This window comes from Melanostigma gelatinosum (genome assembly GCF_949748355.1).
Source record: "Melanostigma gelatinosum genome assembly, chromosome: 8".
In the NCBI taxonomy this organism is placed as follows: domain Eukaryota; kingdom Metazoa; phylum Chordata; class Actinopteri; order Perciformes; family Zoarcidae; genus Melanostigma; species Melanostigma gelatinosum.
In genome coordinates this window covers 13,814,281-13,834,922 of record NC_136641.1, presented here as the reverse complement: position 1 = coordinate 13,834,922, position 20,642 = coordinate 13,814,281, and the positions used below count along the sequence as shown (strand labels likewise).

The window sequence follows — 20,642 nt, the reverse complement described above, 5'->3', positions numbered from 1 at the left end:
GAGGAGAAGAGATTACATTACAAAAACTGGAGAAAAGTAGTTGTCAATAAATCTTAATTAATTGACATTAACACATTTTCTTGAATACTGTAATTCCCTGTTCTAAAACTTTATTTCAGTTTCACTTGTCACATACAAGTACATACATGATATTTAACCTCTGCATTTAATCCATTTTGAGAATTTAGGATCAGTGGGCTACTGTAAAGGGTCTGGGGAGCAACTTGGGGTTCAGTGTTAACGCAAGGATACTCCAACATACAGACAGTAGAACCCAGTAATTGAACTGACAACCTTGTGGTTATGGGTGAGTCCAAATATGTTCTTGATTACATTGGTGCATGTGATGGGACAGCGGATCATAACAAACCCATGACAACTGGTCATGTGATGCAGGGGAAAGAAATCCTGTACCCATAGCCGCCACGGGCCAGACTGATCAGATTCATACAGACCACAAACTGTAATTCTAACACAACAATATGCAGTTTTAAGTTTCCATAATGTGCAAGGTAATCTATTCTGGATACTTCCAGTTGGACAGGTTGGGATTTTGTTGCATAGTCATACCAGCAGGGTTACTGAAACTGACTCTATTGGTAGAGGGTGGGAGGATCTGCTCCGACAGGCATGTGAGTATTTGATGATGCTCATGTTTGGCCTTTAGTGCGGCATAACCTGTTCGACAAGCCTGCAGGCCTGTCCACATAACAAAAGGGTGTAATCTCTTCACAACTGAAAATAAAAAGCTGTTGAACAATTCAATGACCTGAATAAAACCCTTAAAGTTGAACCCACAGTTTAGCTACACACACATTTGCCTTGAATCATCGGGAATACTCCTTTTATGGTTCAAGTCTTGCTTGTGTATTTCTTGATTCCCAGATTCACTCAGAAAGCAATACAATCTGATCTGGGGAGAAGCATTCCTCCACAAAAAGACTGTACAATGGAGTTTCAGCCCCTCCCCCATGGCATTAAAAGGTGGAGAACAAAGCCACTGTTATGCCTTCAAGATGTACTCTGTTAGGTTGCACAGTGTGTTGAGAGACGGTGGGAAAACTGAACAAAGTGCCGTTCCCTGTCACCAAGCATTTATTTTAACCCAAACGAAGGGAATTACATGGATGGACGGTCTGTGTGTCAATGAGTTCAGCCTACACTTATGAGAGTCATGGCAAACACATGGCTTTGTATAAAAATAGTTATTTTAGGAATGTTTTGGTCGTGTCTGTGGAAATGACGACTTCTAGTGAAAAGTAAATACCATTACAGTGCATTCACAATGTACTCCTGAGCTTTTTTAACACCCTGCAAGGTTATTAACGTATAGTTTTTATAAAATCTGATTCTCATCAGTGATATACATATTCACCACAAATGTGTTTCTTAAGTCAGAAAAAGTTGAGTTCCTAAATATTTTTCAAGAACTGACATTTTGCAATTTGGAATTCAAATGTTTCACTTTAGCTTTTTGGAAGCATGCATGAAGAGTTTGTTTGTCTTCAGCTGTTACCATCATCATGCCTTGTGCAAATATCTGATATGAGGAGGCCAGATTAACCTGTTAAGGGGCCCCAGGGTAAAAGATTGTTGCTGGGACCCGATTGAGCCCCTAACATATCCTGCCATCTGTGCATTGTGTACCTTGTTGTACAGTTCACACTGAAGACAGCACATGGTTTGATTACACACCAAGAGACCCAGAGACCAACCAGTACTCCTGTGACCGTGTGTCAGTTTAATTTGATAAAGCAAAACTCAATTACGATGCATGTGAAAACAATATAAATGAAAATAACTAAGTTACAGATACTATTTCAGAACCAATTTATTTTACAAGTTAATTAGTTACAAATACGTTATATATGGTGAGTATAAGTCTTAAATTAGTCACATCTTGATGATCTAAACATCAAATGCTGCTTAATTCATGACTAATAATAATAATCAGAGGTGGAAGAATTTTACTAGTACGAGACAAGTTAGCAATACCATAAAATACTCAAATAGAAGTCCTGCATTCAAAATATTACTTACAGAGGCTTAAAAGTACAAAAGTATTAGCATCAACTTAAAATACCAAGAAGGCTCATTTTGCAGAATGGCCCATCTCAGAATACTGTGTTATATTCCTGGATTATAATTATTGATGCATAAATGTGTACTTCACTTAAATGTTACAGTTGCTAAATATGAGGCAAATTTGCATTACCGTATATACTGTTGGGTAGCTTAATGTATCATCATTTATTAATATTATTATACAATTGAATGCATGTTTTGTATTAATAATCCAAATCTGCAAAGTAACTGAAGTTGTCAAACAAATGTAGAGTAAAAAGTAGATGATTTTCCTTGTAGTGGAGTAGAAATATAAAGTAGCATGACATCAAATTAATCAAAATTACGTCAAATTTGTACTTAGTTACATACCACCACTGATAATAATTAAATGAATTCATCCATTAAGTTATACTGACAGGGGCCATTCTGCATTATGATAACTTTCACCTTTGATACCTGACATTGAGTATTTATTATAAGTATGTCATCACTTATAGATCAACTCCCTTATTCCTGCATCCTTTGCACTCTGCACCATTGTCCTACCGCTTACACATGTCCTCTTATTCTGATGTATTATAGCTGTTAATACCTCTCTCTACGTTGGTCCGATTGGAATCCACGACTTTTGCAAACTATTTGGCGTAACATGCGATGAACGTGAAAAGACTCCCACGTGTAAATATCCACTGAAATCATAATTTAAACACAACTTCCGCACCAGTGTGTGACCACCGTGGTCACAGCAGCGCCCCTGTCGACGCGTGATCGTCAGTGATCACGTGCTATATCTACAACGATTCGCTGAAGTTGGAGAAAAGTTTGACAAGCCTGAAGATCTTCGGGAGAAAGAGAGAGAAAGAGAGAGCTGCTAAAGATCGAGGAAAGGAGGCTCAGTAACGATACCAAAAGGTTATTGATCTCCTGACACACTATGGACTCAGTCGCCCAGGTAACAGCGCTGACAGGAAGCTTGAACACGCTTAATGGCGCATTCTTTTTTTCTTTTCTTTTACGCAAACACGCCTATTTGTGTGCGTCTGCAGTGCAACCGCTTCTCCCTCACATTGCATGTTTGTTTCTTATTAGAAAGTGATGTCTGGGCGGTTCACTCTTGACTTTGGACCTCTGAAAGAACCGTTGGCATTCATCCGCTTGCTAGAATGGGTAAGTTTTTTTCCCCAAATCTTTTTGACCATTACGGCCTATGGCGGGGTGTCTTCATCATGAGCTGTCCATCCCTCATAGCTGAAATTCCATGCAGATTGATGATGTTGTTTGTGGCCCACTGCGCGCCTGGTGAGGCTGTGACACTCATCCGTTTGAACAGTTACCGTTTATAATTACGCTAGTTCAAGATTACGCAGTAAAGTTAAGCTACAACAAAATGTCTATAAACCACAAACTATGTGTTAAATGTAGCACCTGTAGCTAATATAAGGTAGGAAAAGACTTCATGTGGTGACTAATTGTTGACTTTTGCTATCAGATGGGTGTTGGTATGTGTGCTTTCACTTTCCAGATAAAAGATCCCAGTGCATTGCTGACGTTACTAGTTTTAGCTATGCTTTTAAAAGTACGGATATTCTGCTGTGGACTCTGAACACCAGTCACAGTGATGGCATCCGGTGATTAAGACGATTTCCTCTCAATAGTATGTTGCATGAAATGAAAAGGGAAGTGTGCGTGTGTGTGTGTGTGTGTGACAGTTTGATCAGCGCTCAACATGCCAACGTATCTCCTCTTATCTTGTGTCTGCGGCTGCAGGTGTTCTCCATATTTGCCTTTGCCACGACTGGAGGTTACAGCGGCACCACCAGCATCAACGTCCAGTGCCATGGGAGTACCAGTGAAGAAATAAAGGCAAACTTTAACTACCCATTCAGGTGTGTGTGTGTGTGTGTGTGTGTGTCTCACACTCCTTTACAGTGAAGAACCAGCTTATTGAAAAGTGTTTGTGTTTACTCTGAGGATTTTCATAATTTTCAATTCATATCTGTGTTTACACAGGTTGATGCAGCATTCCTATCATGTTCCTGACTGCAAAATCAACCAAACTGGCACAACTGAGTACTTCCTGACTGGAGACTACACATCCTCTGCACAGTTTTACGTCTGCATTGGAGTGTTGGCCTTTCTCTACACCACTGCCACACTAGTCCTCTACTTGGGCTACCAGCACATATATAGAGAATCTAGTCGTGGCCCCACTGTGGTATGTTTGTCTGAATTCTCCATATTTTGCAGTTTTGGTGAATGTTTGTGGTTAGCCAAGTCTCTGTGCATGAAATTACATGTGGGATTTACAGTAGCTTGCATTTGAAGCAGAGTGCTTTACATGCATTTCCTATGAGCTGTTGTGCAAATTCAGTAGTGAAACCACTGACTTAAATAAATGAATGTAGTTTTATCTCTGCAGGTAATATTTGTGTTTATTGGTTTGTTTGTAAAATGTTGCATCTGACATCAGCTGCTGGATTTCAATGAGTCCACTTCATCCTGGAATCCAACTGGAGGTCAGAGAAAGTGCATTTAACAGAGTCGTGTAAATGAAACGGAGGGAAGGTCTGTGGTTCCCAAGCAATAAGGGACATACTGCACTATAGTCTACGTCCAAGAAAGCTGCTTGAGTGACGCTGCCCCTGTGGTCGGTTTAATGGTTAAACTGATCATTTTTCTTCTCTAAGGACCTGTTGCTGACTGCCGCCTTGACCTTCCTGTGGTTGGCATCATCCTCTGCTTGGGCTAAAGGCTTGACCGATGTGAAGTGGGCCACCAGTCCTGCAAACATTGTAACTTTAGTTGAGGTGTGCAAGATTGAAAGCAACCTGTGCACCCCAGGTGCTGTGCCTCACATGGGCCGACTGAACGCCTCTGTGGTAAGTTGTGTGGAACTTTATCTCTTTCAGACATCATGTGCACAACAGCCTGGGATATTTGACTCATGCCTTATTCTTCGGCAGATTTTTGGTTTTCTCAACCTCATCGTGTGGGGCGGCAACTGCTGGTTCATTTACAAGGAAACGCCTTTTCACAAGTCAGCCAACCCGCCTGCAGAGGTGCAGGAGGGAGTCGGGCCATCGTAACCGCGCAGCTTCCTCATCACAAAATTGAATGAATCGTTTTGGTACTAATTGTCAAAATGTTTCCAAATCTGACTGCTCCTTTTTTTTTTTGCCAAGTATTCATTTTATAATTAGGGCTGTGTTGTCTCAAATACACTTAGAAAATGAACTAGAACTTGAGTTGTTCTTGAGTCAAACTAATACAGGAAATTGTAGCAGTCAAAATGTTTTTTTCATAGATTCTCAGTTTGCATGTTTTAAAACATTTATACCCAGGTATCCAAAACAAAGTGCCCCTTATTTAAAATGGTAGTGCAGATGTGGACTGTGCATCCTTGTTAGTGATAAATCTGAATGAAGCATCACTTTGTCAACTGCTAACTACATTTCTGTACCATCAGCATTTAAAAAAAACAAAAAAAAAACTCAGGGCTGTTGAGTGTACAAAATACAAAATAGCTAACAAATATGAAATACTTGAAGTGCATTTATAATTAACACAGGTCTCGACTGAATCTAATTTTAGCCCAAACATACAATAGGTATCAAAATTAGTTACAATGAATTAATGTTGAATAGTTGTTCTTTGGAACATTAATCCAGTTGCCATTATGAGATTATTTTGAATGGGTGAAAGCAATTTAATTGCATATTTTTGTGTAATGTTGCGCCTCATCATCTTACTACAGAAGGCTTAAAAGTATTTTAGACTGACGGAATTTTTGCTCTTTAGAATTTTTTTACATTTAACTGTTACATTTATTACGCAGAATTTTGTATCTTTTCCCTGGATGCTAATAATGTTTTATAGCAAGGTCCTACAGTATTTCAAAGCTAATGTTCTTTGTATTCTATAGCCTTAGCTTAGTGTTCGTAACAATTTACTGATCGCTAACCAGTTACTACCTAACAGTTTTTCTTGCTATTACCAGGCTTCCACCTTATTGTAAGATGATAAGATGAGCTGTTTACTCTATTACTGCCTTCATAATGATTTCCTGCTTTGATATAGCTTTGCTTGATTCACAGTTTCTAGCTTGATCCGTTTGTAAGTGTCACATAGAGGAGACTGGAGTTCCTGTTCATTTCAGGAAGAAGTTTCCATGAAATGCTGTGCGTCATTAAAAGGATGAACTGAACTTGTTGTTACGTGTCTGATTGTTGTAACTGGTGGGAGCACACACACATACTGTACGTACTGTTTTTATCAGACAGGTGAATAACATCTTACACCTCTCACACACTTCCTGTTTATTACAGTTTTATTAATTTGCGCTGATTACACATTCAGCATGAAAGACCAGGTACCATGTGATGCAGTTTGACACTCACTAGGTGGCAGACAGGCTACTTCTATCAGGTATCATCATCATCAGCTGATACCATAAGCATCCTCTCACACACAAGACTTCAAATTAACCTCCTGACAATCATCGGTCCAGTCAAGTACTCAGTCTGTCAGTGAATCAGATGTGAATGCCTGACATTGAAATTGTGATGGGTATTTTTAAACAGATCTTATGACATTCAATACACTAATCGATCAATCGGAACATATTTATATAGGGAAAATAGACATTAGTTGCAGTCCTTAAAATGATATCTAAAATATAAATAATGCCATTCAACTGAGAAAACCGCAGCATGCAGGTATTGGGTACACACAGTGTTATTAGTTAAGTGCTAATAACACAAGTGAATTGTGAACTGCTGTGATTATACCTGCGTTTTGGTGTCCTTGTATTGTATTTAGTTGTTGTATTTGTTTTTGTTGTATATGGACTCATGTGTCTGGAAATAAAAGTTGAATAACCTGTTTCTGCGTGTGTGTACAATCTCTATCCACATATCTTTTATCACAAATGTCTTAAGTATTAGTAGTAGTTGTGATGCATTTTTCTAGCTTTATTCTGCTAGTTATAAAACAGAGTTTAATAAATATGGTGACTTTCGCTGTGAATGTAGATGTATTAAGGACGTTATTTTGGCCTTACTTACGCGACCTCAAAGTCGCGGTGGCGAGCTTTAGTGACGCGGTTGCGATGCGCGTGAACTGACACCATAACCTCGCGAACGCGCAAGAGCAGCAATGGCCGCTTTGGATCGGCGAAATCCTAATCTCGACGATTTTGTCGGATTAAACTGGAGTTGTTGGGTAGAAAGAGTGAATATTTTACCATCTGACGGTGAGTCGCATTCCCTGCCCCGGACCTGGTCTTCATCACGTCACAGTGCCCATGTCCTGTGATTTATCTGTTGTTACATACACATAGCGGCATAAAGGGAGACCCAAACAAAAGACCCGCTGGGTCCTAGTGCAGGTCAGGTTGCTCGGAATGTTAACTGGCAACAAACAAAGAAACTAATCACAATAATAATATATTGTGCGTTTTGTATTGTAGCGATACAACGCTATAAATACAACGTGAACACCTTACATGTGGACAGGTACACTTACCGTTACCGTTAGCCTGTAAACTACTGCCACACTAAACAACAACACTACTTCAGGAGGATTTGTCCAGTTTGCTAACCGTAAAACTGAGCAGCTCACAGCTGCGACTGGACCACACAACAGGGCAGTCGATGTTTGATAGTGAGGTTTCGAGATGGGAATTTCCTCTGGATAACTTTTAGATTCATGAGTAATACAACTGATTGATCTGGAACTGATTTGAGTGACCTGTTCCGGGTTTTACTCAGCAAAGATATTGGTGAAACTTGCCTCTTGGAAGATGCTACAAAAATGTCCCCTCACAATTTTTTTCATGCTGACTGTTTTTGCCTTCCATGCAGCTGGGTCTCATGTTGACGACAGCAGCAAGCATGTGAGAAACCACCCTGAGACCATGACCCTCAAGAAAGAAGGTGACACATGAATCTCACACTCTGTGCATTCAGCAGTGCCTCGAGTCATGGATACCACTTTAACTTTTCTATTCACCTCCATAGATATGCACACATTTGGCCATTACCCAGCACACGATGAGATCTACCTGGTGGTGTGCAGCCACTGTGGCCAGCTGGTGAAGCCTCAAGCCTTTGAGAAGCACTGTGAGAGGCGGCACGGTCCTCTCACTAAGACGTGTGGACAGTCTTCTTCTTTGGCTCCACAGCAGCGACTTCGCCCTGCACGCCCTCTTGCGAATCATTCCTCCTCTAGAGAGAGGCTGAAAGATGGCAGATGTCATGAAGCCAGTGCCCCGTCCTCCGCAGCATCACCGGTACACCAGCACAGGCCTAGCAAGGCCCAGCAGGAGGCAGTGAGGTACTGTTTACGACTGTTTATCTCACAGCAACGCACGGAATGTGAATTATTCTGATAGAAGATGCTTAACTGAAGAATGTGGCCCAGTTACCATCCCTTTTAAAAACAAATTGCTGCTATGTTGAATGCTCCCACTTAACTGTCTTAGTTTTTATGTCATTTGGAACTTGCATGAATCTGAACTCAGTCTCTTTTTGTATCTAAATGTTAAGCCTATATTTCATACATCCCTGAAGTCAGTTTTGAAGTTGTCTTCTCTAACTACCTCTGCAGTGTTCGGTCAGTGGAGAAATTCCCTCAGGAGAAGTCTCCCCTCCCACACCACTCGTCCTCCTCCACGCTTCGCCCCAGGGTCCCTCCATGGCACTCAGGACCCCTGCCCCCTGGCCACTGTTCCTCCTCCACTTCTCCGTCAGAGTTACCCTCAGTGCAGAAGCCCACAGCCGGGCAGTCCAGTGAGTCTCAGAGCCCTCTGCGGGGATCGAGAACCTACAGCCGGACTCACAAAAACATCAATAGTAAGTCTGCTCTTTATACAACGTCTCATGTTTCTTCCTCTACTGCTTTTCTACCATGTCTCTTAACTGTCAAGGACCAATAAACATTTAGCGTATTAGCCTGGGTATGATATGTTGTATACAGCAGTATTTACATGCTAGTATAAGTAGATTGTATGCCTCTTAGTTTGTTTTTGAAAAATGACCATACGGTGGTCTGTAATCTCCACCAGCAGGGGATCATGTTGACCGTCTGTGTTGCTCACTGACTACTGTGTTTGCTTTCTTTCCCATAGAGAAAGAATGTGACCTGAACAAACAGTGTGGGGTTCTGGATCCAGAGAGGAAGAAGCTGTGCAGCCAGGAGCTTATATGCAATGTAAACTCTCGATGTCTTGTTGTGGCCTTTTGTCCAATATCGTTACCAGTGTTTATTATTAACAGAGATATTTTGTCGTAGAGGTTGCAGTTGTCACTTGATACAGGAACGTAGAATATTTTTTTTATCTGATTATCATAGTTTGGGATGTAATGCCTCTTTTCTTCCTCCACTGTGCTGTGGTGTTCTCTCTACACAGACGGATTCTATCCACCAGCAGCAGAAAGCTTTGGGAAGGACTAAGACCTCTGATCAATTGACAGAGGAGCAGAAAACAGCCTCTGCAGGTCGAGATATGGAGCAGCTTCCTGTCAAATCAAAAGACAAAGAGCAACATCATCAACAACAAGAGAAAGAAACACTGCAGAGCAGTACAACTTTTAACAGCAACTGTCATATTATCAGGTATGAAATGTGGTTTTTTTCATATAAATACATTTAATTGAACTAAAACAAAATGTTTCTGGATATGAAGTATTTCTCTAAATCGCTGGTTGAGATAAACAAGGGCACAATGACGTGAAAGCTGAACAACATAATTACATACTTGAGTCAGAGATATACTGGCTTGTGTGCAGGATGCTTGCTTTGCGTATCCGGCACATTCTCAATCACAAGAAGCATCAGTAAAAAAACAAAACAAGCTCGGCCTATGATGGATTATTAAACCGAAATATAACCGAACCGTTGAATCTACATTGTTGCACAAGTTAATTGTTTTTGCTGAAGCAGTGTTGATTGTTAAGTGTGACAGCAGCGGGAAGGAAGGAGCTCTGGATTCTCTAAACACCACGGTTGTCTTTTCCTAACTCCTCATGACCTCTCCTTCACATCTTCCCTTGACCCCATAACGTTTTCCATAGAGGTCAAGGAAAAGTGGTGAGGAATAGACGTTAGGAGGCCAGTTTTGGACTTTTGGACCGCAGCCCAAGTCTGCAAATACTGACACACTGACAAATATGCTTGTCATAATAGCCGTCTTCTATATGGGCCGAGTCCTCTGGTGTGCCCTCTACTGGATTCCTCCAGTAACAAGCATTACACATAGGATATACTGTATATGATCAATTCCCTTCACAATGCAGCTGGTTGTCATCTTTTTTGCCTTCAAAGCAGGTCAGAAAGTATTCCAGAGGAGGAAGGCGGCAGCGCTGTGGAAGTGGAGGCGCAGCCTCAAATTCCCTTCAACAGGAGCTTGTTTCCAGGCGAGGAGAGTGAAGACAACGAGCAGGAGGAAGCCTTAGACCTGCCTGCCACACCCTGGCACCCCAAACCTCTCGGGGTGAGTGCAGAAATAGTATTACAATGTAGAAGTAGTTCAGAATGATTGTTTTAAAAGAGGGACAAAGTTAGTTTAAGCAGTTGGAATGTCGGGGTTTGGAGAAAAGAAAAGGGTGGGTCTCAATGCTTTTGACTGAACTGTTCTTAAACACCGTTTCCACCTCTCAAAAGGACACATGAGTATGTCTGTATGATTGAGCCTGTTTCTGTCTTGTAGCTATGCACTTTTGGATGCCGCACATTGGGCTGCAGCATCTTCACCTTCAACCGGCGTTGGCACCACCTGCGGGTGGCCCTGAGTGCCATGTTGGAGCACCATGTCAGCACACACTTGTTGAAGTGAGTATCACTGGAGCTGCTCAGTGAGTCGGGAGACACCTAACCCGGATCCAGTAACAAAAAAAAAAAAAGAATAGTGCATTCCCGTTTAAATAGAATTGAATTATCTGATGAGAAAAAGGACAGACATTCATCTGAAAAAAGATCTGAAGAGGATGACAAGGATTGATTGACATGTTTTCACGCCATCAACAGAGACTTAAGAAAAACGTACGTTTATTTGCCCGCTTGAAGTGTCTTATTCCCCGGTTGTGTGTTGGTAGTCACTCCAGATATCCAAATGTATGTGCACAAGCACTGCACATCTGACAAGCCGGATAAGAGAAAGCTCTTTTACACAATATACATGAAAAACAGGAATTGTAATCTGCTCCATGTTTTTCCTTTAACTTACAGAAAAATGCCTCAAGTATCGTCAGGTCTAAGGTCCTGTAATGTCACGCCTCCAACTGTAGGATCACCTGTCAGGACTGTCAGACCGACCAAATCCACCATCTCCCTCAGCCTTGAGTCTACCTCACTGGGACCGCTAGAAACCAAAACCAGTCAGCACAACTCTCACAGTGTCAAACCGCCGTCTTCCACCACATCTGCGAGACTTGTGCAGGATACAAGTGCAGCACAGAAAGCTGCTCACAGCGGTGAGGACAAATCCTCCAAATCCATCAGGGATCCCCTCCTCAGTGAGAAGGGCCAGCCACACGTCCCCTCCAATCCAGGAACGGTGAATGGCACCTTCTCACACAAAAAGAAGCCATGCCCTCCTCTCCACCCCTCCCCCCGCAGCAGAAGGAGGCCCCCAGGGATTCAGGAGAAGGTGGTGGGCTACGACCACAGAGGTCCTGCCCAAAAGCGCAAAGGCAGCAATGAGCCTCAGCCCGTCAACTCCTCACTATCCAGAGCCAAGTGGCAACGCTTGTCCTCCCCTTCCCAGAGAGGAGAGAGAATGGAAAGAATAACGGCCACGCGCATGCTTTGGGCCTGGAGAAAAGATCCAACTCCTGAAGAGTGAGTAGACTGGCAATACTGCAGGTCGCATACCATCAATGAACATGTTCTTGACCTGCACTTGATAGTATGTTTTACCAACAATCGATGCATTTTTAGGTGACAGTTGTTGTTTACCTCTTATCTTCACAGCCAGTAAAGAGGCCAGCCTTAAAAACACACTTGGAGAAGAAGTCCGCTGCAGCTGCTGCCTGCATGGTATGTGTGTGTCTGTACGTTTCTGTCCACAAATGTTTAGGTCTCCATATTGTTATGCATCAATCAGACATCAGGAATAAATATTTGTCTGCATGTTACATGTGTATACATATGATCAATACATATGTATGTATTTTTGCAAACAGTCTATTTTTCTACGTGACTAAATGTCTCAGTTTGTTACTTGTGTAAGAATGTAAAAATACCTCAATCTACTCGTCATGCTGCTGAAATGAAAAGTGATATCATGGCAAAACAATTACAGATTCTTTGATCCTTATCTCCCCGTGTCTTCTGTTTTATACTGCGGTTCTGTACCAATAGAGTATTAAAGATGAATGAGTTTAGTTTACTCGTTAATCACTTACTCAAATTATGAAAATTGACAGGTGTATTTGAAGGTTTTTCTCTAATTGTCCCAAGTGCTGCTTTGGTCATTTTTTGACTTTCTTACACCAGATGCTGTTATCTGGTATTTGGAAAAATCAGTCGAGTAGATGAGCAGACAGCATTGTTTTGTTCCAGTTCAACCAGGTAGACACTGTTCAACTAAAACATACTTAACAATGTGAAGTTAGAATTATGACAGCTCCATATACCGGTATATATTTTTATTTTAATAGCACTGATGTTGTGTGGACTGAAACATAGATTAATAAGTCAATCAAAATCAAAAGTAGTTTCATGTGGATCATTTAAATAAACATTTACTTTGACGTTATTCAAATTTTTTTTGGTCTACTCAAAGTACAGTTGTACAAATCAGGGCAAGTATTTTGTTTAAATTTGTCAAATGGTGTAGATGTGGCCAGTGAATGTCAGCGTTTACATTCAGTAGTGCACTCCCTAAGTTTACCACGAGATGTTGTGAAGCCATCAATGTTGCTCCTCTGGAAAAAGAAAAGCAGCTTGATGAACCTTTAGCCATTTCCAGCAAGTTATGTAAGCACACACTTGATATAAACCTACTTAGTCTGTTATATTACAGGTAACATTATTTACTCACTTCAAGATGAACATTCATATTTCGCATGGAGTTCATACACATCTACGTAGATCAGATTTGCCATACAGTCAGTTACTTATCAGGGAAATACATGGTGATGTGTGTCAAGTATCCCCCAAAAGCGACTCTATATTTACTGTGTTAGCACCTCCTACATTAGTCATAGTAACGTTGGCAAAATGTCGCCGCTTTGTCCTTAAACTACTCCATGAGATATCAGCCACAACGATTTAAACAAACAAATACAGGAACATGTCACAGATGATTTCTGGAAACAGTAAGAGACAACAGTAAAAATGGAGTCCGCACAAATAAAATCGTGATCTTTTTTTTATTAAGTCAAATTACATTTTCCTTAACTTTAATGCCTACTAGGTTGCACCTATCCTGCAGTCAGAGAAGCTCTTAAGCGAACCATGCAAAGCCATTCCACTTTAGCCGCAAGGCCTTTCAGATGTTATGGCAGTGACCAACCAGCTCATCTTTGAGGCAGTGATCAATACACTCTGTGCTTTTAATGCTGTTAAAAGCTCCATTCTTGTCCTGTGGACACTGTTAAAGCAGAGCGCTTTTAGCCCCACCACCTCAAGGATGTTTCCGTAATTGCTACTACATAGTCAGATGAACGGAGATAGATGTATGTCGGGCAGAGACCACTCCCTTCCCCAATCATTAAGTGAACAGTCAATGTACCTTTACTGCAAATAGCACGAGGCCCGTGAACTGCACAGATCTCGAGCCGAAGATTTAGTTTTATTTATGCTGCAAATGTGAAAACATTTGTGCATCGTGTTAAATTAGAACTTAAAAATGACATAGTCCTGAGAAGATTTATTAACCGTCTGTCTTCAAATCCATTCAGAACCCACTGTGTTTCAGGAATTCATTGGCGGAGAGGTCTCTTGATTTTCCTCCCCGGCTTTTATAAAAATATTCTTTGACTTTTATGATAGGCAGAAAAGTTGTTGCTTTAATGGTTGTAAGATGTCCATTTGAGAACTCCATACATCACCTGACATAGCCACCATTCTGATGAAGCACTCCTTCACTTTCCCCTTGAATTCCTTATGGCTTTGTGATACTGACTGAGAATAACTGGTGGCTACATACTCACTGCCCGTTAGGATGTATCGATTATTTCAAAACTGGCACTCCTCCTGTGCAGTTTTTCATACATGTTCAATCAATATTTTCAATTTCACCCTATTGTTCAGCAGAGTCGAGTGTAAAATACATCCTATGTCAATAAAAAACTAAACCCCACCCCGCTTAAAAAATAAACATTGACGGTCAAGACTTGAATGTTGAAACGACTAACAGTAGCACAGCGGCAGACAGTAATGCGAAATGACATCAGATTATACAAGAATACAGTCAATACACTGGTAGAACATAGCAGTACACAACTAATCAATACTGAACACAGAAAAGTGAGTCTGAATACATACATACATATATATATATATATATACTGTATATATATAGGAAGGCAGATGTGCTTTGGAGACAACAAAGCCGCTCTTCTCCTCTATGCTGGGACCTTCGCAAGAGCACTTAGTTTTTCTCTGTACAGAACTGCAACTTGCATTTTGAGTGACAACCCAGAGGAGAAGATTAGCCAATCATTAGCCAGGGCCGATTTAACTGTATTGACACTTACTGCGGGGCAAACACATGCTATTACTTGATAGTCTTCCAGATCAATGTGCGCAATGCAACAGCCGTTATATCTGTGTATGAGTTTAGTGTTTTTTTAAACCATATTAGATTCTGAAACTGCCGTTTAGTAGCTTCTCAGGCTGCCTTGAGGGACCAGGGCTTGAAATCCGAGAGGTTTTTGGATTGATCCAATGATGCGACAACAGGGAACAGCACATATATTGAAATTCTAGAGGGCAACACTTAAAGGCTGGAGCCCTAAAACGGGATTGATTTTCTGCCAATTGCAGCCAGTCAGCAGTAGTGCTGAATGTGGCTTTGCATGTTTCCACCTGGTATTCCTATGTGTGTGTGCAAGAGTGGAACGATTCACACACCACCTCTGATAAGTGTGACTTCCTCTTCTCCCCCACACACAGAAGATGCTGCCTTGCACCCTGCAACTGTGAATATAACCTACATTTAAAAAAGCTATTGCACTCAGAAAAGTGTACATCTTAACATTGGAGAGCTACACTGACATTTCATTTCTAGATGTATGGGATTTGACATACCTATCTGTTCTTCTATGTCGTGTTGTGGTGAAGTGGAAAACCAAGAAGCATTGAGCAATAAATTCTTTCCAAGTTCTTGTGTTATGCTTTGAAATCATAAGACTCAGTGAGAGAGCAAATGTTGCAGCAAATGTTGTCCAGGCGTTTCCCTTGTAAACATATGAAAGACTACTTCAAGGGCATCACATTCATTGCCTGGCTGAGTGATTGCTTTTCAACTAAAGTGAGGGCAGCCCCGTAATGACAGAGGTACACAAAAGAAGCAAACACATCTGGGCTGAATTGAGGCAGTCAGTGTGCAGCGAGCCAGAGGGAAAGGCTTTTGTGTTGCGGTGACTCATGATAACACACCTGCTCCTCAGAGAGACAGAGACATGGAAAGCAGAGGGAAGCTGCATCCCATCAATAGATGCAATTAGCATTTACGCCGGGCTAGCCTTGTTGTTATTATGACACTAACTCCGCACCATTTAATAAAATCCCTTTCTTGTCCACGCCTGTTTTAAACCTTGTTCATGAAATATGCACAGCATACAGGTGTATCGCACGGAAAATAATTCAACTTATCTTCTGAAGTCTCCAGTTTTACAAGAGGTTTCCTGACAGTAGCTATAGACTCTAAGATCAGCTCTGTCCTGTCACATAATGTACAGCCTCATCAACATTACTCATAATCTTCTGGAGGAACCCTGTAGGTTTTATTATTTGGCAGACTCTGTTTACCTGCTAATGCAGCGTACCTACCGCAGGACAAAACATTGTGACACTTGTAATTGTCCATCCGAGCAACAATACTTGCAGTAAATCTACGACATAATTTATGACATATAAATACACCAAGGTTTATGTTCTGTGTAAGGTGCATGAAGGAAATAAACTCAAGCTGGCAGCTTTTAGCTTGATCTTTAACTTCCTGCTAGTGTGACTGAGAGAAACAAATGCTAAAACTTGGCCGAGAGGAAAAGTCAAGCTCCCCAGCAAGTGGCACCTCAGTCGATTAGTCCTTGTAAGAACCATGGTACCGGTCTGTACACGGAACTAAATACAATATGTTGATAATTCCCTGCTAATGTCTAATGTGTATCTGCTGGCTGTGTGCCATGTTTTTAATTGTCTTTTTGGGTTATACTGTCGATGTGCAATAATTAAGAGGCAATTATTTTCATTTGTGGTTCATTCATAAGCTATGTTCTGCCTCAAACTGGTTAACTAGTTTATACCACACCTCTATGTAAATTGATCCCTATTTCTCGATTACCGATTTCTCCTAAATCGCTGCACACGACTGTGAATATGAATAAAGATCGGCCGGATGAACTATATCTGACTGTAGCTAAGTATGGGATATGAAGTAGAGTGGAAATGACCTGCGATGGCCTCTTCATATAAAGTTTGTGCTCCTGCTTTCTCAATGTGCACGTTTTCTTTATCCTATACAGATCAGCCTGAGACCTCATATAATGAGGGTTTATGGCTGTTTCTCTACAGATGACTCGAGGTTAGCGGCAGATATTCATGGCCTGTCCATCTAAGTCTCTGTCCCTGTGTGTCTATGCTTTCATGTTTAGGTAAGATTAATCTATTCTAGTCCGTGTGATGAATATAATTATGAGCCAGCCATGGTTTAAATATAAACTACGTTGTTTCAAATCTAATTTCAACCTGTGATATCATATGTATTTCCCACACTTTAGCAGTTTAATGGGTCACTTCCTGAGTGCTGATAGCAACAAAATATTGTCTACGTGTTACTTTCATAAGATTTCAGTAGTTGCCATTGTTCTTGTACACTGCCATTCCTTCACAGTATGAATATTAAGTGCTACAGATTAAAATGCTGGAAAAGTCCTGCTTATTGTCCTTGTGGGCAACAAAACAGTTTGTTTGTTTTACTCCCTTTGAGATCCATATTTCCACTATCGATGAACTTCCTTCCTCCGTTTCCTCCCACAAGGTCACAGTCACAGTTTACGTCGACTAAAACATGGCTCACGTTGTACCACATACGTCCAGTCTTTGCCGGCCTCATCTCAGACCACCATGGGAGTGTCTGAGAAGACGGAGCAGATGGACTCTGCTACTGACTTCTTCCTCTTCCCCTTCATAAGAGAACCAGCCTCTGCATCCAGATCATCATCATCCTCATCCCCATTGGGGTTCAGCTTGCCGTTCTGGCCCTGCAAGTCCTTAGAGTCTATGAACGCCACGTGCCTGTTCAGCTCGGCCTTGAGCGCCGGGTCCTCGTGAGTCGGCGTCACGCTGAGCATGGACGAGTGGATGCTGTCATCACCCCGAGCCTTACCTTTATTGGGGCAGCAGCAGCAGCGACATGGCGTCAAGTAGAGATACATGAGCACAAGCACCACACTGGCCAGACAGCCCACCAAGGTGGTATAGGCTGTGCTCAGGGTCTCGCTGCCCCCGTGCATGGTGAAGTTGTGAACCTTCAGCACCACATAGATCGTCTCATTGAAGGCCTCGCTCATGCCAAAGCAAGTGTAGGTCCCAGAGTCCTCAGTCCTCACCGGATTAATCTGCAGATTTCCATCTTTCAAGACTTTGGCTGTCTGGTTGCTTCCAGCTGTCACCACCACATTACCAGGCATCATCCAGGTTTTTAACATCCCCCTGCGTTTGGTGTCACAGCTAAGGATCAGCCTCTGCTCCAAAAAAGCCTCTTCGCCTGATTCCTTGAATGTGCTGCAGTTCATAATGTAACCGCTGAGATCAAAAACACCGACTTGGGTTTTTTGCGGGCCAGGCAGAATACAGGTGTACTCGTCTTTGAAGTCCACAGCAGAGTTGAGCTTTCGAATGTACCAATGGGCAAGGAGTGTGTAAAGATCACAGTGACACAGCAGAGGGTTATTGTGGAAGTAGAGGCCGTTTTTAATCCAGGCAGGCAGCACCTGGAGCTCATCAATGGGAAACAGCTTGATCTTGTTGGAGGACACGTCCAGGAGACTAAGTTTCTCCAGGCGGGACTTTTCCTTGACCAGCTCCACGGGGAAGCGGGAGATTTGGTTCTGGCTCAGGTAGAGCTTCTGAAGGTTGATCGTGCTGAGAAAGGCTGAGCGGTCAATCTGGGAAACTTGGTTATTGTACAGCAAGAGGACCTCCAGGTTGACCAAGGGCTCAAAGATGAACTCATCCAGCAGTTGCAAGTTGTTGGAGGACAGGTCCAAGTAACGCAGGTGCTTCACGTGTTGGAACGCCTCTGAAGACAGGAAGTGGAGCCCGTTATGGCTGAGGAGGAGGTTATGCAGCTTTAGGAGCTTGATCGGGGTCCACTCAGATCGCAGGCGCTCTATCTCATTGTAGCTGAGATCCAGCACAGCAGTGTAGAGCGGCAGACCTGTCGGGACGGTGGTCAGATTCATCTTGGAGCAGCTCACTATGTTTGAGGCGCAGATGCACGTCTTGTGGCAGTTTAGGGTGGATGCCGCTGCCCCTGGAAGCCAGAGGAGAGCCATGCAGAGGGTGAGGGAGACGACCCATCCCGGACGCTTACTCCAATGAGGTAATGTTTTCCGCAGGCTGTCACCTGTTCTGGTAGAAGGCTGCAACATGCTGGCTCTTGATCTAACTCCCAGAAAGGTTTACTACGATCCCATTCTCAGAGAAAAGCATGGAAGAGCAGCTGGAGAACTCCCCAGGCACTGCTAATTGAAGGCTGAAAAAAAGCAGAAACAGAGGCGATAAACAGATGTAATTACGAGACAGAAATACAGATTGTACTTTGTATAGATGTACAGATAGATAGAAGGGAATATCATGCTTTGTACAAACAAACATATGTAGACACACCTACATTCATGCCGCAAAGGTATTCAAATCAAATCCCAAAAGTATACAATGGAAATCTGTGACACATATGTAAACAGTTAACACATGAACTTGCTGTCACTCCCACATGTACAAGTCTTTTACGGACGACAGATGCTGCTGTTTTAGATGCTGTTATCTGTTTGTTTACTTCAGTAATGACTGTAAGTATAAAACATACCTGTTCAATTACGATGCCTTGAGACAAACATAAATGCTTCGTTTTGCATCAACTAATGCATCACTCTACTACATATATAGCATGTATGAAGGTCATGAATAAACAAAACGTAACAAACATTCGCTGTTATTTTAAGAATTTAAAGTGCTTGTATTCGTTGAGGAGAATGCTCCCTTTAAACCAGTATTTTAATGTTGTGGCACTTGGTATAACTGCTTTGTATAATTTTAGAGTGGTTAAAAAAAAAAGCATCATATTTTATGAGAGTATTCATTGTTTTGCAAGTAAAAGCTAAATATGCAAATAAAGGAGTGCAGCCCAGCCTGAATGTGTGCACAGCATGGATATGCCAAGTCACCCAAAAGGAAAATACTTAAGTTAAGTATCTGTGTTGTGCATACTGCGCAGTACTTGAATACATTTCCTTAATACTTACCGTCTCTGCACCCATGTGGACCTGCAGTAAAACACCTTAAGTAGCCTCTGTCTATAGGCTCCTCACGCATGTATTGTGTGCAATCCTAACTTTGCCTTGCTGCTTTGCACAATGCGCGTCTTCCTTTAAAACAAATACACACGCAGACACCCAGTGTACTCGCACTAACCCGAGCATTCACACTCCTAGAAGACATGCATTGATTTGTCTTCCTGTTCACATTTGCCCCTCTCTGTCTCTCTCCCTCTCTCTCTCTTTATCTCTATACGATGCTGAAAAGAATGTGATAGCCTACAGTAAAACATGAAGAACAAATGCATACAAATGTGAAATCATGCAAATTTACGTTATGCCGCATTGTGAAATGTCCTTATCCATTTGTGGAAGAGCTGTGCAAACGTTGCATTGCACCATTCTGCTCGAAAACAAACGAGCACAACATGGAAACCTGAGATGAGAGATGGAGAAGGAAACCGAGAGAGACCACCATACCTTCAACCGGGATGCAGCGATGTTGGATTTCATTAAAACAGCTCCTCGTCTGTTTACTATACGATATTGCTCCAGACAAATAGTCCCCGTCTGAATGAGTCTGTGCGTCTGCTGTTGAGGACAACAACGGGTGAAGGGAGGCGGGGAGAGCCCTAGAGCTATCCTCGCCAAAATAATCCTGGTCCACGCGGCATCCGATACCCGGTGCAAAATTACGCAAAAAATGAATTACGTAAAGAGCAGCGACCGCGCGTCCTTTTAACTGCTGACAACCACCGACAATCAACTGTCTCTGCTCTCAACTGAGCATGATGCCCTGCACGCACACGAACGCACATCCGTCCTCTGCGGATAATTGGCGCATTTTGAGCAGATCCGGCTCCTGTC

At 42.1% G+C, this 20,642-nt stretch overlaps 3 protein-coding genes across 4 annotated transcripts; 2 read left to right on the top strand and 1 right to left on the bottom strand.

The window, feature by feature from the left end:
• The first annotated feature begins 2,870 nt into the window (after positions 1-2,870).
• On the top strand, positions 2,871-6,864 carry sypl2b (synaptophysin-like 2b). Its single transcript, XM_079272915.1, has 6 exons — positions 2,871-3,019; positions 3,157-3,234; positions 3,835-3,953; positions 4,078-4,282; positions 4,755-4,946; positions 5,031-6,864. The coding sequence occupies exons 1-6, from the start codon at positions 3,002-3,004 to the stop codon at positions 5,151-5,153; spliced, it is 735 nt and encodes a 244-aa protein (XP_079129041.1). The 5' UTR covers positions 2,871-3,001; the 3' UTR covers positions 5,154-6,864.
• Positions 6,865-7,206: 342 nt separating this feature from the next.
• On the top strand, positions 7,207-12,177 carry atxn7l2b (ataxin 7-like 2b; the record flags this gene model as incomplete). Of its 2 annotated transcripts, none has more annotated exons than XM_079273074.1 (10): positions 7,207-7,318; positions 7,929-8,000; positions 8,085-8,400; positions 8,674-8,918; positions 9,194-9,276; positions 9,476-9,681; positions 10,390-10,558; positions 10,775-10,896; positions 11,293-11,904; positions 12,037-12,177. In XM_079273074.1, the coding sequence occupies 10 exons, from the start codon at positions 7,222-7,224 to the stop codon at positions 12,041-12,043; spliced, it is 1,929 nt and encodes a 642-aa protein (XP_079129200.1). In that variant the 3' UTR covers positions 12,044-12,177. The 2 variants fall into 2 exon arrangements, with proteins under 2 accessions (XP_079129200.1, XP_079129199.1); XM_079273073.1 differs by having other exon boundaries at positions 7,222-7,318; positions 10,393-10,558.
• Positions 12,178-17,351: 5,174 nt separating this feature from the next.
• amigo1 (adhesion molecule with Ig-like domain 1) lies at positions 17,352-18,890 on the bottom strand (the record flags this gene model as incomplete). The annotated part of the gene is made up of 1 exon (XM_079273777.1): positions 17,352-18,890. One exon carries the CDS (start codon positions 18,888-18,890, stop codon positions 17,352-17,354), a length of 1,539 nt encoding a protein of 512 aa, XP_079129903.1.
• Positions 18,891-20,642: the final 1,752 nt, after the last annotated feature.